This window comes from Lactuca virosa, chromosome 7, assembly GCF_052849685.1.
Source record: "Lactuca virosa cultivar CGN04683 chromosome 7, Lactuca_virosa_CGN04683_v6, whole genome shotgun sequence".
In the NCBI taxonomy this organism is placed as follows: domain Eukaryota; kingdom Viridiplantae; phylum Streptophyta; class Magnoliopsida; order Asterales; family Asteraceae; genus Lactuca; species Lactuca virosa.
This window is the reverse complement of record NC_136432.1, coordinates 283959776-283975422: the sequence shown is the minus strand read 5'-3', so window position 1 is coordinate 283975422 and position 15647 is coordinate 283959776. Positions and strand designations below refer to the sequence as shown.

The 15647-nt window shown below is 42.5% G+C and overlaps 1 protein-coding gene across 1 annotated transcript; it reads right to left on the bottom strand.

The window, feature by feature from the left end:
• Positions 1–563: 563 nt before the first annotated feature.
• LOC145127792 (uncharacterized) lies at positions 564–929 on the bottom strand. Its single transcript, XM_079062922.1, has one exon. It carries the CDS (start codon positions 927–929, stop codon positions 564–566), a length of 366 nt encoding a protein of 121 aa, XP_078919048.1.
• Between the last annotated feature and the right edge of the window lie 14718 nt (positions 930–15647).

The following is a 15647-nucleotide window of genomic DNA, read 5'->3' as shown; positions in this document are numbered from 1 at the left end:
TGTTGCGTTGAACTGGCCAAAAGACCCACTTGACTAGTGGGCTGGTACCAGCCGTATACCCAACCGTTTAGAGGTTGGTTTGATGCATTAGAAGAACGCGCCTGAGATTGCTAATTTCGGCCACCCCCAAATCGATTTCCACCTCTGTTTCGATGTTGACGACCACCACTCCTGCCCCCTCGAAAATTATTGGTGCTGCGATTTGGAGTATTAGAGGCGAGAGTCTCATTAGCGAGAGTGTCGGTGGCGAGAACTGTGGCCGATGACGCATGATCAGAGTGAGATGCAATATTTTGGCGTGACTGATCTTGAGCCATGGAGGCTTCTTCCAGCAGGAGCATGGACCGGTTCTCCCAAAAGGTAGGAAGTAGATCTTTATGGCGAATGGTAGTCTTGATGTACTGAAACTTAGAAGACAACCCGTTAAGGGTGTATGCAACTAGATTATTTTCAAGGACAGTGGCACCCATGTTGTCTAATTGATCAGCTATGGACTTGATTCGGTTGCAATAATCAACAATAAAAGAATCACCAATGGAAACATTACGAATTTCATTATCAAGTTAAATGATTTTTGAGTCCTTGTTGTCACGAAATACTTTCTCAATCGTGTTCCAGACTTGATATGCAGAAGCTTTCTTTTTTAATATAGTGTGAAGAAGAGATAGAGAAAGAGTACCATAAATCCATGATTTGACAATGGAGTCAAGTCGATCCCATTCAGTTTCGTCTTTGACAGGATTCTTTTCATTCCGAGGTTGAAGATGATCAGCTACACCATAGCCGATATAGTGAATCTCAAATAGCTCACTCCATATATCATAATTCATTTGATCTAGATCAAGAACAAGAGGTACATCATGCTTGATGTTGATTGTAGAAGTAGGTTTTTCAGAAATCTTGGAAGAAGAAGATTCAACAGTAGGCATGATGACAAGAATGAAAAGAACTAGAAGAATGAGGAGATCGGTTACGGTTTAGAGGATATTAAGCCTGATACCATGTAAACTTGTATTTTCCCAATAAACCATATCATGAAAGATATACGTATATATACAAATACAAAGAAAAGGGCCTCCATACAATGGGCCAAGCAAATCTAGAAATACAAAACACAATTAAACAAATATAACAAGTCTGTTAACAGGTTTGTAATGACATAATGGTGTAAACGATTTGTGGTGATAGTATGATGATGATTGAACTTCAAGTGAAGAGGCGGTGATGATGATCGGTAACAGTTGCTTTTTGGTCGTGATTGTGGCTGATTGTGTACAGGTTAGTGGTCGGGCTAAATGATGGTGGTCGATGGTGATGAACATGGGGTGTATGGTGGTTCAGGTAGGGTGAAGGAGAGTAGGTGATAAGGAGGTATAAGGGTGTTGTTTTTCTTCATTATAAATCTCCAACGTGATACCAACTTGCCCATAACCTATTTCTTTAACAATACCATTGATTGGTTTCTAAAGCTCAATCAGGAAAGTTGGATAGGCATAGAGATTTTTTGGAATACGAAGTATGTTTTCCGTAGCCGGGATTGATGGATGTTATGGTCTGTTTATCTTCATTGCTGACCTTATTTGACCAATGGAAGTCATAGAGGTCTTTGCCATGGTTGTATGGAGATGAGAAAAGAATATCCAGAAAAGGGGAGAATCTAACTTCTTAAACATGTATGTGTGTGTGTGAGAGAGAGAGGGAGAGAGAGAGAGAGAGAGATGGACAAGAAATGAGTTTGTGTAAGGGAGTAACCGGTTTACCCCTTCGATTCTTCCAAAATGATCAATTAAAGCCAACAAAAATGACCTTATGCCCCTAAAAAGTAACCAAAAAAATATGGACTCATTAGACCAATTCTAACCTAATTAAGTCATAACATCATACATACATTTTACACACATATACATACATTATAAACACATCTTCATTACATACAAATACACGTACATATATCAATTTCTATTGGCATACATACAAATACAGATATACATGTACCAAATACACATACACATTCCAAATACGCTTATACATATACTAATTACACATATACACATACAAATACTATATATTTCACATATACAAAGAAACATATAAACAAATATATACAAATACACATCCATTCATATATACAAATACACAGATATTCTTCATATTTCTAATTTCATACCTCTTAAATATAACTAATTTCATACAAAGAAATAAATAAATACAATTACACATCCATTCATATATTAAAATATACACATGTACCAAAAAATACACATATACATTCCACAAAATCAACATATTTATACCAATAATTTCATTCTTGCATACAAATCAACATATAGGAAATCAACATCATACATACATTATACATATATACATACCAGAAACTGGGGCGTTACACACATTCATATACACAATTTCATAAAAAAAACACACACGCCCGAATCAGCAGAAAAGTGTGATGTACGATGGTGGTCGCCGGTGGTATGCAACAGCCCTAAAATCAACAAAATCATCAAATTGGAGTGCAAATTTCGTTCAGAAAATAAAAATAGAGAGGAAAGAGGGAAAAGAGCACCTACCGTCGCCGACAAAGCCCGGATAAGCGTTTTATCGGTGTCGGTAAAGTCGACCTCCGGTGAGGGTGGAAAGAGGCTGCCGCTAAGTGGTGTAGGAGGCCGGTGAAACCGGTAACTTGATTGAAATCGTCGGTATACTCGTATTCGTGTTGGAGGGATCAACGACGCCGGAGAATCAAATGTGGGAGCAAATGATCGTGTTTCGTGTTCGTTGTTCTGGGATAGGAGACCAACTAAAGGGATAACACTTTGTGATGTCGAGTTGGAGGGAAGTATTCCCGCTCATATTTAGGAGACCATTAACGACGAAGACGTCGTCCCTACTCTGGACGTGGCTATTGGGTATGAACGGAGGAACCCCATCTACTAGATCAACGAAATAATGTAGAGCCACGATTGAATCTTGGCATCGACACAAGGATTCCTGATGTGAACCTTTTAGCGACGCCACGGCGACGCTGGCTTTAGCGGCGACATTAGGCGCGTTAGACCTGATGTCGCCGTTAAAGACAACGTCGTCGCTAAAGACTTTATTTCTTTTAGTGTATTTTATTGCTAAGGTAAACTAAAATAATCATATTCGTCATAATTTTAATTATATAATGTTAACACATGCATTGTGCAGACATTTTGTCTAATTTTATATACGATAGAATTCTTCTTCATTTAGTGACGAAGTACTTGTGATATAAAAGTAATGGAAATCATCCACCTCAATAGCAAGAATATATTACAAAGTATATCAAATTACACAAAACATGAAAACATGTGATGGAGAGCACTCGACAACCATTTAATCTAGCCACAAAAATGACGAAATAAAAAAAACAAAAAGAAAAAAAAAACAAATGCAATCACATTTAATAAAAAAAAACAAACAAACAAACGTATAATCCCAAGATCAATCAAACCGCTCTATAATGCATTTTTTTTTCTTTTAATATAGCAGTCAGTCTACTTCTTGGAAGGTGGTGGAGCAAAGAAAGGAATATTGGGAAGAGTTGTTGGAAAGTTAGGGATGGTAGGCATAGAAGGCAATGGAGGCAAGGACACTTTGGGCATGTTAGGGATGCTGGGTATTTGTGGTAGTGGCAGCGTGGGGATGGTGGGCATTTGTGGTTGTGGCAGTGTTGGGAATGTGGTTGCTTGGAGCAAATTGCGGGAAGCAAAACACATCTCGTTTGTTGTAATTGAGAATAGTGCAATTGCAAAAACATAAAGGTAGGAGGTGGAAGCCATTGTAGGATTTCTTTGTGTTGTTATATATGGGTCAAGAGAGATTCTGAGAGGTGATCGAAGATTAATGAAGTTGAGTAACATGTGAAAGTTAATGCCCAATCCACCAAGTATATATAGAAAATGCACAGATATAATGAATTCAATAAATTACTAATTAACGTGTCATGAGTTTTGCTAAGACTTTCATTTGGTTGGTTGGGAAGTATACCAGCATTTGCAATATAAAAAACGGCATCTGGCATGAAGATATCCTAGGCTTGTTGCTAAACAACCTCCAAATAACAAGAAATTGTTTATGTATCTTCCTACGTTAGGTAAGCTATTTTACCACATAATATGAGATTACTTTTCCTTTTAAAATATTAACGACAAACAACAAAGAAGCAATACCAGAAAAAACATTAGATGCCGAAAAAGTTGTCTAAACTATAGTCTGGTGTTGATAGAAGACCGATTCGAGATGATCAATCTCCAAGATAGGGCCAATTTGAGATGGCTAATCTCCCAAAGAAATAAGAATCAAGACACTAAAATTTGGATCAATTTTCTCTCCGTTTCTATTAACGAACATACATTAGTTTAAATAACAAAGAAGTAGTGCTAACTAAAAACAAGGAAGTAATGGAGATAATGCTAGCTAATGGAACACATGCCATAAACAAATAAAACTAACTAAATAAACAAATGCATGAAATCTATAAATCAGTAAATGGAATCGTGGGTGTCACGTGCATATCCATGCAAAACATTAATGACATTGTGGAAAGTGTTGCAAGAGTATCACAAAAGGGCTTCCATTTTTAATATATAACATCTTTAATGGGTCCGGCCATGGAGGCGGCCTTCGGTATGGCCCAAAATACGTATTAGGTATTAGGTGTCGTGGTTATTTTTTACTTTTCAAATTCTTGATGAGCGTCCGTATTGCAAACATTTTGTAAACAACCCAAAATCCAACTAATTATGCATCCGAAGTTTAGTCTTTAGGTTGTAGTGATTACCAACATGTCCTATCAACGTCTTTACTCTATATCAATATTTAAGAAATAAATATTGCAGGACTTGGCTATAATGCAAAACATAGAATAATCTTCATAAAATAACCGCTACACGTTATGTTCTTCCCTCCATTTTTCATATCCTAACTTACCTTTCGCTCCTTAACAATCAATCGACAACCACAGATACACATCCAAAATTGCATCCTCTCTTCTGGTTCGTTTCTCAAAAAGCGATCGAAGTTAGCATCTCCCTTTTTCTCTTTATTAATCAAGCAAACACATGTGTCTTACTATCTATTCGTGCCTTCTTATTAGAATTGCATCACCTCTTGATTCTTTCTTTTTCTTTTTTTATTACGAGTTGCAGGTGCGAAAACGATGGGGTCAAGTGTTGATTTGGAAGGTTTGTTATGGCATAATGGCTTAAACGATTTGTGGTGATAGTATGATGATGATTGAAGTTCAAGTGAAGAGGCGGTGATGATGATCGGTAACAGTTGTTTTTTGGTCGTGATTGTGGCTGATTTTGTACAGGTTAGTGGACGGGGTTAATGATGGTAGTCGATGGTGATGAACATGGGGTGTATGGTGGTTCAGGTAGGGTGAAGGAGAGTAGGTGATAAGGAGGTATAAGGGTGTTGTTTTTCTTCATTATCAATTTCCAACGTCATTCGAACTTGCCCATAAGCTATTTCTTTAACAATACCATTGATTGGTTTCTAAAGCTCAATCAAGAAAGTTGGATAGGCGTATAGATTTTTTGGAATACGAAGTATGTTTTCCGTAGCCGGGATTGATGGATGTTATGGTCTCTTCTTCTTCATTGCTGACCTTGTTTGACCGATGGAAGTGCATAGAGGTCTTTGCCATGGTTGTATGGTGATGAGAAAAGAATAACCAGAAAAGGAAAGAATCTAACTTCTTAAACATGTATGTGTGTGTGAGAGAGAGAGAGAGAGAGAGAGAGATGGAAAAGAAATGCGTTTGTGTAAGGGAGTAACTTGTTTACCCCTTCGATTCTTCCAAAATGAATAATTAAAGCCAACAAAAACGACCTTATGCCCCTAAAAAGTAACCAAAAATATATGAACTTATTAGACCAATTCTAACCTAATTAAGTCATAACATCATACATACATTTTACACACATATACATACATTATAAACACATCTTCATTACATACAAATACACATACATATATTAATTTCTATTGGCATACATACAAATACACATACACATTCCAAATACGCTTATACATATACTAATTACACATACACGTACAAATACTATATATTTCACATATACAAAGAAACATATAAACAAATATATACAAATACACATCCATTCATATATACAAATACACACATATTCTTCATATTTCTAATTTCATACTTCTTAAATACAACTAATTTCATACAAAGAAACATAGAAACAAATAAATACAATTACACATCCATTCATATATTAAAATATACACATGTACCAAAAAATACACATATACATTCCACAAAATCAACATATTTATACCAATAATTTCATTCTTGCATACAAATCAACAGAAATTGTTCATCATATATACCAAATACACACATTGAAACATCCCAAAAATTCGGTCCAAAAAAATTTGTTTTTAATTATTATTAAAACCATAGTTATCCATAACACATGTCATAATATCTCAAACATCGTATCAATGTATATCAAAATATCAGAGTATAAATATCCCAGGCTGAACAAATGGTGTGTGCACTGCAATCATCCCGAGCTCTTCCCCTTGCTACCGGAAGTACCTGAAACTAAAACTGAAAACTGTAAGCACGAGGCTTAGTGAGTCTCCCCAAACTAACTCATACCATACACATAACATGCAACTAGGAGATATGGGCCCCGCCCACTCTCGTGGAGATTCGGGCCCCGCCCACACTCCGCTGTCTAGGACATTCGAGCCCCGCCCACACTTTGTTGTCTAGGAGATTTGGGCCCAGCCCACACTCTGTTGTCTAGGAGATTCAGGCCCCGCCCACACTCGGCTGTCTAGAAGATTTGGGCCCCGCCCACACTCCGTTGTCTAACATGCATACAAGTATCACACAGACAACCAGTATGTCTATTCCTATCAAGCAGTCACATATCTATACTCAAATAATACTACGAGATTCGGGCCCGCCCACACTCGGCTACTATGAGATTTGGGCCCCGACCACACTCAACTACTAACATATCACATATACGGGCTGGCCTTGGTGTCGTAGACCCGTTCCTACTGAAGGAAACTCACCTCGTAAGGCTGACTGTTGAAAACTCGAGTGAGCAATATCTGACGGCTGCTCCCACGACTCCCCAGCTATTATTATCACAATAATACTTAGTCAAAACCTAATAATACTTAGTCAATGCTTTGGTCAAAGTCAACCTTCTGTTTAACTCAACTCGTCGAGTTGCTCCATCAACTCGTCGAGTCCTAGGACCTGAAATTGCGATCTAACTCATCGAGTCTATCCCCGACTCGTCGAGTTCACAGGCTACTCGTAGTCGCGATCTACCGAATCAACTCGTCGAGTCCCTTCATCGACTCGTCGAGTTCTGCCTTAATCTAAAACGGGACAAACCGACTCAACTCCTTGAGTCCCTCTATGGACTCGCCGAGTTCCCTTGTCTGATTAATCTATCTCAATGGATTAAGCTCATACCCTTCAGATCCAAACTCCATACTTCATCTACACACTGGGGATACACTTTTAAGGGTAAAGTTTCCAACTTTACCCGCTATTAGTCCTTCTTAATGGGTTTAGCTCAAACCTAACTCTCTAGAACATAGATCTTAGTCCACAAGCCATAATACCCTAAACCAAAGCACACTATATGAAACATCCCAAAAATACAGTGCAAAAATTTCATTTTTAAAATCATTAATAAAACCATAGTTATCAAATCGTTCATTCAAAATCATAAATCATCGTATCATATCCAGTATCATATCAATACATATCATATCAAAGTAAAAGATCCCAGGATAAAACGAATGGTGTGTGCAATGCAGTTATCCCGAGCTCTTCCCTCCACTACCGGAAGTACCTGAAACCAAAACTAAAAACCGTAAGCACGAAGCTTAATGAGTTTCCCCATACTACCACATACCATACACATGAACATACATACTGGGCCCCCGCCCCTACATCGGGACTTGCCCGGCATCGGACTCGCTCCGGCATCATGCCCTCGCCTGGCATCAGACCCTGCCTGGCATCGAGCCCCGCTCGATATACAGATCCGTTTCTCTTAGGCCCCGGCTGTCTCTGGGCCTCGCCCCTATACACATACAATCATATAAACATACTAGCACATAAAGAAAGCATACTCTAAATGTATTTCTTGTTCTAAGGCCTCGCCTGGCTTGGGCCCCGCCCCTGTCTTACTACTGATGAGTCATGGAACCCCGTCCACACTCCTGCTGATAGTGAGATACGGGCCCCCGCCCACACTCACTTCTCTCCTATCACGGCCCCATCCCTGCTCTGCTAATGATGAGATATGGAACCCCTTCCATACTCAGCTAGTGATGAGATGAGGGACCTCGCCCACACTCACCTCCCTACTATGCACATACAAGTATCACACAGACAAAAAGTATAATCTAACATGCAAACCTTCCTCGGGCACTGCCCGGCATCGAACCTTGGCCCGGAATAACATACTATCATGCAATGCCTAGGGCTAACCCCCGGGTCTTCCTACCATACATAAACTAAATGGTCCGGTATTGTGGTCGTAGATCCATGCAAATAGTGAGGAGAGCCGCCTCACAAGCTGAATGTCGAATCCCGCGAATGAATCTCTCGTTGCTAACCGACAGATCCCCGAACTGCTGATCCTTCAGCTCCCCGAGCTATCAATACCCAAAACAACACTTAGTCCAAAATACCTTCCAAAGTCAAACTAGGTCAACCTTGGTTAAAGTCAAATTCAACGGTCAAAGTCAACGCTCCGAGTTGACTCAACTCGTCGAGTCACCTCCTGACTCCTCGAGTTTCCTTACTTCTGATGGTCATGAAAATACAAACCACTCGTTGAGCCCCTTCACAGACTCGTCAAGTTCCTCCTGTACAGAATCAGGACAATATCAACTCAACTCGTCGAGTCCCTCCATGGACTCGCCGAGTTCCTATTCTGTTTGGGCCTTCTTAATGGATTAAGCCCATATTCTTCATATCAAGACTCCATACTTCTTCTACATACAGAAAATGCCTTCTCTAGGGTAAATTTTCCAACTTTACCCGCTACTAGTCCTTCTTAATGGTTTTAGCTAAAACCCTAGTTCTTTAGTTCATAGATCTTGATTCAAACATCATCAATACTCTAAACCAAGGCATATAAGCTGAGATCTGGACCCTAAGCGTTGTATCACTCGTAAAGCTTCTGCCTTTTTCCTCCATGCATGGCCTATTGGGCTAAAAAGGCCAAGATAACATCTTAGAGCTTGCATGGGGGCTCCTATGGCATAAAGCTTGCACCTTTATGCCACAATAGCCCTTCTAAGTCCCAGATCTGGAAGAATACCCACTTGGGTCGTCCATTCTCCACATGCTAACATACTTGGACCAACAACCCTCATAAACATGAAAAGAAGAGATCTAAGAAACCATTGAGCAAGGTTGGAACTTGCTTACCCGAAAATGTAGCAAATGATGTGTAGTTTCTGGATCTATTCTCTCCCTCTTGAGCCCTCTAGCTTCTTCTTCTTCCACAAGCTTCAAAAGTACACAAGGATCACTCAAAATGGGTCACAACCTCAAACAAGGCACTAGGGTTTTGAGGGTTAGGGTTTAGGACTTGGAGGCTGCAAATGAGGCTGAGGGGTGGGGATTAAGATGCTTAAATAGGGTACAAAACCCTGAATCTAGGGTTTCCCAAACCCAGACCAACTCGTCGAGTTTTTCCTCCCCAACTCGTCGAGTAGGTCTCTCTACCCGCGTCCAAACTAACTTCCTACTCGTCGAGTTATCCCCTATGGACTCGACGATTTGCCCTTTTGATTTAGGGTTTTTCTTTCCTTAATTGACCTTCTAGATTCCGGGTGTTACAAATCTCCCCCACTTAAACTAGATTTCGTCTTCGAAGTCACCTGCCGCTACCCACCTCGGATAATTCTCACGCGTCATGCCCTCGGCTCCTACAATCTATCCCGAACTAATTGATGCCTCTCATGGGATACAATTGTCACCCTGAACTATCCTGAAAGCTCACAACATTTTCTGTACAATGTAACACCTTGTTTGCTCGGTCCAATCCTCGAAGGGACCGCTACACCTGGTCCTCCGTCCTGCTTCCTGAGCGAAATGCTACTCCCCCGGAGATAAGATTTTGAGAGCACATCCATCACTAGAAAACCTGAGTACACAGCTCTCACCATTGCTGACGGTCCTTCCTGTACTCCCCGAATACTTATACTTGGCATCCTAGGGCGGGTACAACCATTACCCTGCGCAGTCAATGATTTTCCCAAGGCAACTGGACAACAAACCTTTTCCCTATCTATATGAAGGACAAATTCCTCTGTCGTTGCTGAAATTCTAGCCACTCCCAGTGTCGGTCATTTCGTCATTACCCACTGAATGACTCCACTTACTATGTCCAGATATTGAACGCCCAACTCAGCGTGTGAATCATATAATCCTTCAAGTAAAAGACTCGTCCCTGCAACGGTTAGACTCAAACAAGAGTTGCGCAACAGAGTCAAATCATTTACTCTGAGATTATTTAATCCCACTGTGAGTGACTCAGCACCTCTTGGTCAACTAGCTGCTCCACTCAAAATTATCTAATCATGTGTCGGATAGTTAGCCTCGTGAGGCTTCAGCTGCCTCGACGCGTAAGCTATCACATGATCCCGCTGCATCAGCAATGCACCCATACTTGTGATCGACGCGTCACAGTAAACCACGAATCATCAACTCCCTTGGGCAGAGTCAAAATCGGTGCCTCGCATAACTGTTGTCTAAGGGTCTCGAAGGTTGCCTGCTGCTCAGGCCCCCGGTAGAATGTCACTGACTTCTTGGTCAGGCGGGTCAAAGGAACAGCAATCTTGGAGAAGTCTTGAATAAATCTCCGGTAATAACCCGCTAGACCAAGGAAACTCTGAATCTCAGTTGGAGACCTCGGAATCTCCCACTGCATCATATCATCTATCTTGGTCGGATCAACCAGAATACCCTTCTGGTTGACAAGATGCCCAAGAAACTGCACCCCACATAACCAGAACTCACACTTGGAGAACTTTGCAAAAAGTCTCTCCCTCCTCAGTGTCTCCAGCACCTCCCTCAGGTGCTCCTCATGCTGCTCCTGAGTCTTGGAATAAACCAAGATGTCGTCAATTAAAACTATCACAGACTGATCCAGCATTGGTCTGCACACGCGGTTCATGAGGTCCATGAACGCGGCTGGAGCATTGGTGAGCCCAAACGGCATCACCACGAACTCATAGTGACCATAGCGAGTCCTAAAAGCTGTCTTCTGCACATCCTTGTCCCTGACTCGCATCTGGTGATAACCCGATCACATATCAATCTTGGAGAACCAAGATGCACCCTGTAGCTGGTCAAACAAATCATCAATCATCAGGAGGGGATAACGGTTCTTCACCGTTACCTTATTCAGCTCCCGATTGTCTATGAACATCCGATGCGACCCGTCCTTCTTCCTCACAAACAGGATCGAGGCTCCCCATGGCGAACTACTCGGTCTGATAAATCCTTTGTCTAGCAGCTCTTGCAACTGCGTAGACAACTCCTGCATCTCGGGAGGAGCCAACCAATATGGTGCCTTGGCTATCGGAGCCGCACCCGGGACTAGGTCAATCCTTAACTCAACCTATCTCTCCGAAGGTATCCCAGGTAAATCCTCAGGGAATACGTCTGGGTATTCTCGCACTATCGGTACATCATCAACTGTCACCTTACCCTTATCCCGGGTATCCATGACATAGGCAACATAACCCGCGCAACCCTGCTGAAGGTAGCGCCTCGCTCTTGCTACTGAGCATAGAGTCAATCCACCCTGCAGCCTCTCGCCCTAAATCACTATCCCTCCCCCACTAGGAGTTCGAATCCTCACTAGCTGCTGCTCGCAGTCAATCACTGCCCCATTGGGGCTCAATCAATCCATACCCATTATACCCTTATTCCCTCGCATGGTAATAGGAACCAGATCCACTGAGAACTGCTCATCGAATAACTGTAATGTACAACCTCTGTGAACCCTCGCAACCCTAACGGTCCTGTCATCTACTATCTCCACATCAAGTGGGCAATCCAGCTCCTCCGGAGCTCCTACGAATCGCTTGCTGAGCGCGAGCGACACAAAAGATCGGGTGGCACCCGCATTAACAGTACCAAGGCTGATATACCGTTCACTAAGAACGATCCTATAACAAACACGTAAACATAATCAATAATCAATACAAATAAAGAGATAATGAGAAGATACATACCCGTAACGACATCAGGAGCTGCACGTGCCTCCTCTGCTGTCAACTGGAAGGCTCTGCTCTTCGCCACTGGCACATCAGCCCGGCCCTGACGGCCGTCTGTAATACTCAATGTAGTAGGGGCGGGTGTCGCCACCTTCCCTACTGCTGCCAAACTCGGACACTGGGACCTCTTGTGGCCCCTCTGATTACACTGAAAGCAAATCAGATCAGATGATGTGATGGTGGTGGTAGCAATACAATCCTTGTTGACATGCCCAGTTCGGCCGCACTTGAAGCAGCCCGAACTACCAGCCCTACACGGCCCATCGTGCCCCCTGCTACACTTGTCGCAACGGCCTCGGCCCTGCTTGCCCTTTCCCCAGGAATCTACCTTGGGCTTTTTGCCCAAGCCCTCCACGCCAGACACAGACTATGGCTTCCTCTTCCTCTCCATCTCTAAATCAATCTCTCTCTCTCACGAGCCCTAGCAATCATGTCCTCCAGCGTCTTGCAGCTGGAGCGACTCACAAACTGGAATATATCACTCTGCAATATCTCATGATATCGGGCCTTCTTCATCTCCTCGTCCGCCACATACTACGGAACGAGAAGGGCCCTCTCCCTAAACTTGGCGGTGATCTCTGCCACAGTCTCTGTCGTCTGCTCCAAATCTTGTAACTCCCTAGCTAGCTGTCACACCTCAATCACAGGTGCAAACTCGACCCTGAACCTGGTCGAAAAATCACTCCAGGTCATCGCATCCAAAACTGCATCATCTCCAATGGCTCTCCCAACCTCCTCCCACCAGTCACGTGCCCTGTCCTTCAGAAGACAGGATGCAAGTCGAACCTTGTCCCCCTTGGGATATCTGCTGGTGCGGAATGTGTTTGTGGCATCCGCCAACCATCTGGTGCTCGCAATGGGGTCCCGAGCCCCATGGTAGTCAGGAGCTCCAAAATACCCTCCTTGACCGAACCAAAGATCACAGGAGTCTAGTCTAGAATGTTGCTTATGATGTCAGATGAGATGAACTCCCTCGTCTGCTCGTCCAGCTGCTCGGCTCCAGAGCACGAGCCTGATCCCTCACCAGTGCCTGAAGTGCCAACTAGCCTAGTGCGTAGCGTTACCATACTGAAAATACACCATAACAAACATCAATATACTCATCATAACTCGAGGGATCTCACATTCTACAAGTTTCGTGGGTTCATCTTAGCCTTCCTTGATTCGAGTATGGATCCTCTGCTTTCAGTAGTACGGGCCCATACTACCTTCGACATCTATCCGTACTTTCCTCTCGAACTGCCTCGACTCCACCAAGTCCCTTCTACTACTACTGCTGATCTCATGCTAAATGCATCCTAGGCTTGCCTTAGGGTAATCACCAACCCACTCTTCGCTATCAGCTGTATAAGAAGCCCCTGCTATCTTTCCCTAACTAGCCCGTGAATACTATTACATATCACTAAGACTAGATAATTCTTCGAATGAGAGATCCTACCCTAAAATGGTTGGACTCAAACAAGATCTGTGCAATAGAGCTAGACCTAACCTTCTGAAATTATTTAGTCCTTGCAATATGTAACTTAATATATTCATTTACTAGTTAGTAAAAGATAATTAGAACTCCTAAAAGCACAAAGCAAGCAGCATTCGAGCATCGAGTAAACATAATCAAGCATATCTTATTCAGACCATCACTGACAAATCTGTACTAGCATGCGATTCATAAAGCTGAGATACATATAACAGGCACATAAGGCATCCTTCTTAGATCCTTAGTCCTAATCTAGCATGCAGTTCTCATAAACATATCATTACATAAACTTGTATGGGTAATTTGGGAGTACTTACTTGAGCTCGGCTGATTGCATGCACCACACCCTTTTCTCTTTGAGTCCAGACACACCTGAGAGTGTGCCCGAATCCCTCAAACCAAGGCTATGATACCCACTTGAAACATCCCAAAAATACAGTCCAAAAAATTCGTTTTTAATTATTAATAAACCATAGTTATCCATAACACATGTCATAATATCTCAAACATCGTATCAATGTATATCAAAATATCATAGTATAAACATCCCAGGCTGAACAAATGGTGTGTGCACTGCAATCATCCCGAGCTCTTCCCCTTTCTACCAGAAGTACCTAAAACCAAAACTGAAAACTGTAAGCACGAAGCTTAGTGAGTCTCCCCAAACTACCACATACCATACACATAGCATGCAAATAGGAGATACGGGCCCCGCCCACTCTCGTGGAGATCCGGGCCCCGCCTACACTTTGTTGTCTAGGAGATTCAGGCCTCGCCCACACTCCGCTGTCTAGGAGATTCGGGCCCCGCCCACACTCCGCTGTCTAGGAGATTCGGGCCCCGCCCACATTCCGCTGTCTAACATGCATACAAGTATCACACAGACAACTAGTATATCTATTCCTATCAAGCAGTCACATATCTCTACTCAAATAATACTACGACATTCGGGCCCCGCCCACACTCGACTACTATGAAATTCAGGCCCCGCCCACACTCAGCTACTAACATATCACATATACGGGCCAGACTTGGTGTCGTAGACCCGTTCCTACTGAAGGAAACTCACCTCGCAAGGCTGACTGCTGAAAACTCAAGTGAGGAATCTCTGACGGATGCTCCCACGACTCCCCGGCTATTATTATCACAATAATACTTAGTCAAAACCTAATCATTCTTCTTAGGGTAAAATGACCATTTTACCCCTGGTCAAAATCAATGATTTGGTCAAAGTCAACCTTCTGGTTGACTCAACTCGTCGAGTCCTAGGACCTGAAATCGCGATCTAACTCGTCGAGTCTTTCCCCGACTCGTCGAATTCACAGGCTACTCGTAGTCGCGATCTACCAAATCAACTCGTCGAGTCCCTTCACCGACTCGTCGAGTTCTGCCTTAATCTAAAACGGGGCAAACCAACTCAACGCGTCGAGTCCCTCTATGGACTCACCGAGTTCCCCTGTCTGATTGAGCCATCTTAATAGATTAAGCTCCTACCCTTCACATCCAAAGTCCATACTTCATCTACACACTGGGGATACACTTTTAAGGGTAAAGTTTCCAATTTTACCCGCTATTAGTCCTTCTTAATTGGCTTAGCTCAAACCCTAACTCTCTAGAACATAGATCTTGGTCCACAAGCCATAATACACTAAACCAAAGCACACTATACTAGATCTAGGCTTTGAACATCAGTTGAGCACGTAAAGTTCCTAGCTTTCCTTCCAAGAATGGCCTCTTAGGGCTAAAAAGGCCATATTAACGCTTATAAGCTTGCACGGGGCTTTCATGGTCATAAAGTTTGCACCTTTATGCCATGGAACCCCTTCTAGATCCCAGA

What these genes read in the sequence shown, in the direction of transcription:
- LOC145127792 (XM_079062922.1), bottom strand. Translation starts at nt 929, where the DNA reads ATGCCTACTGTTGAATCTTCTTCTTCCAAGATTTCTGAAAAACCTACT.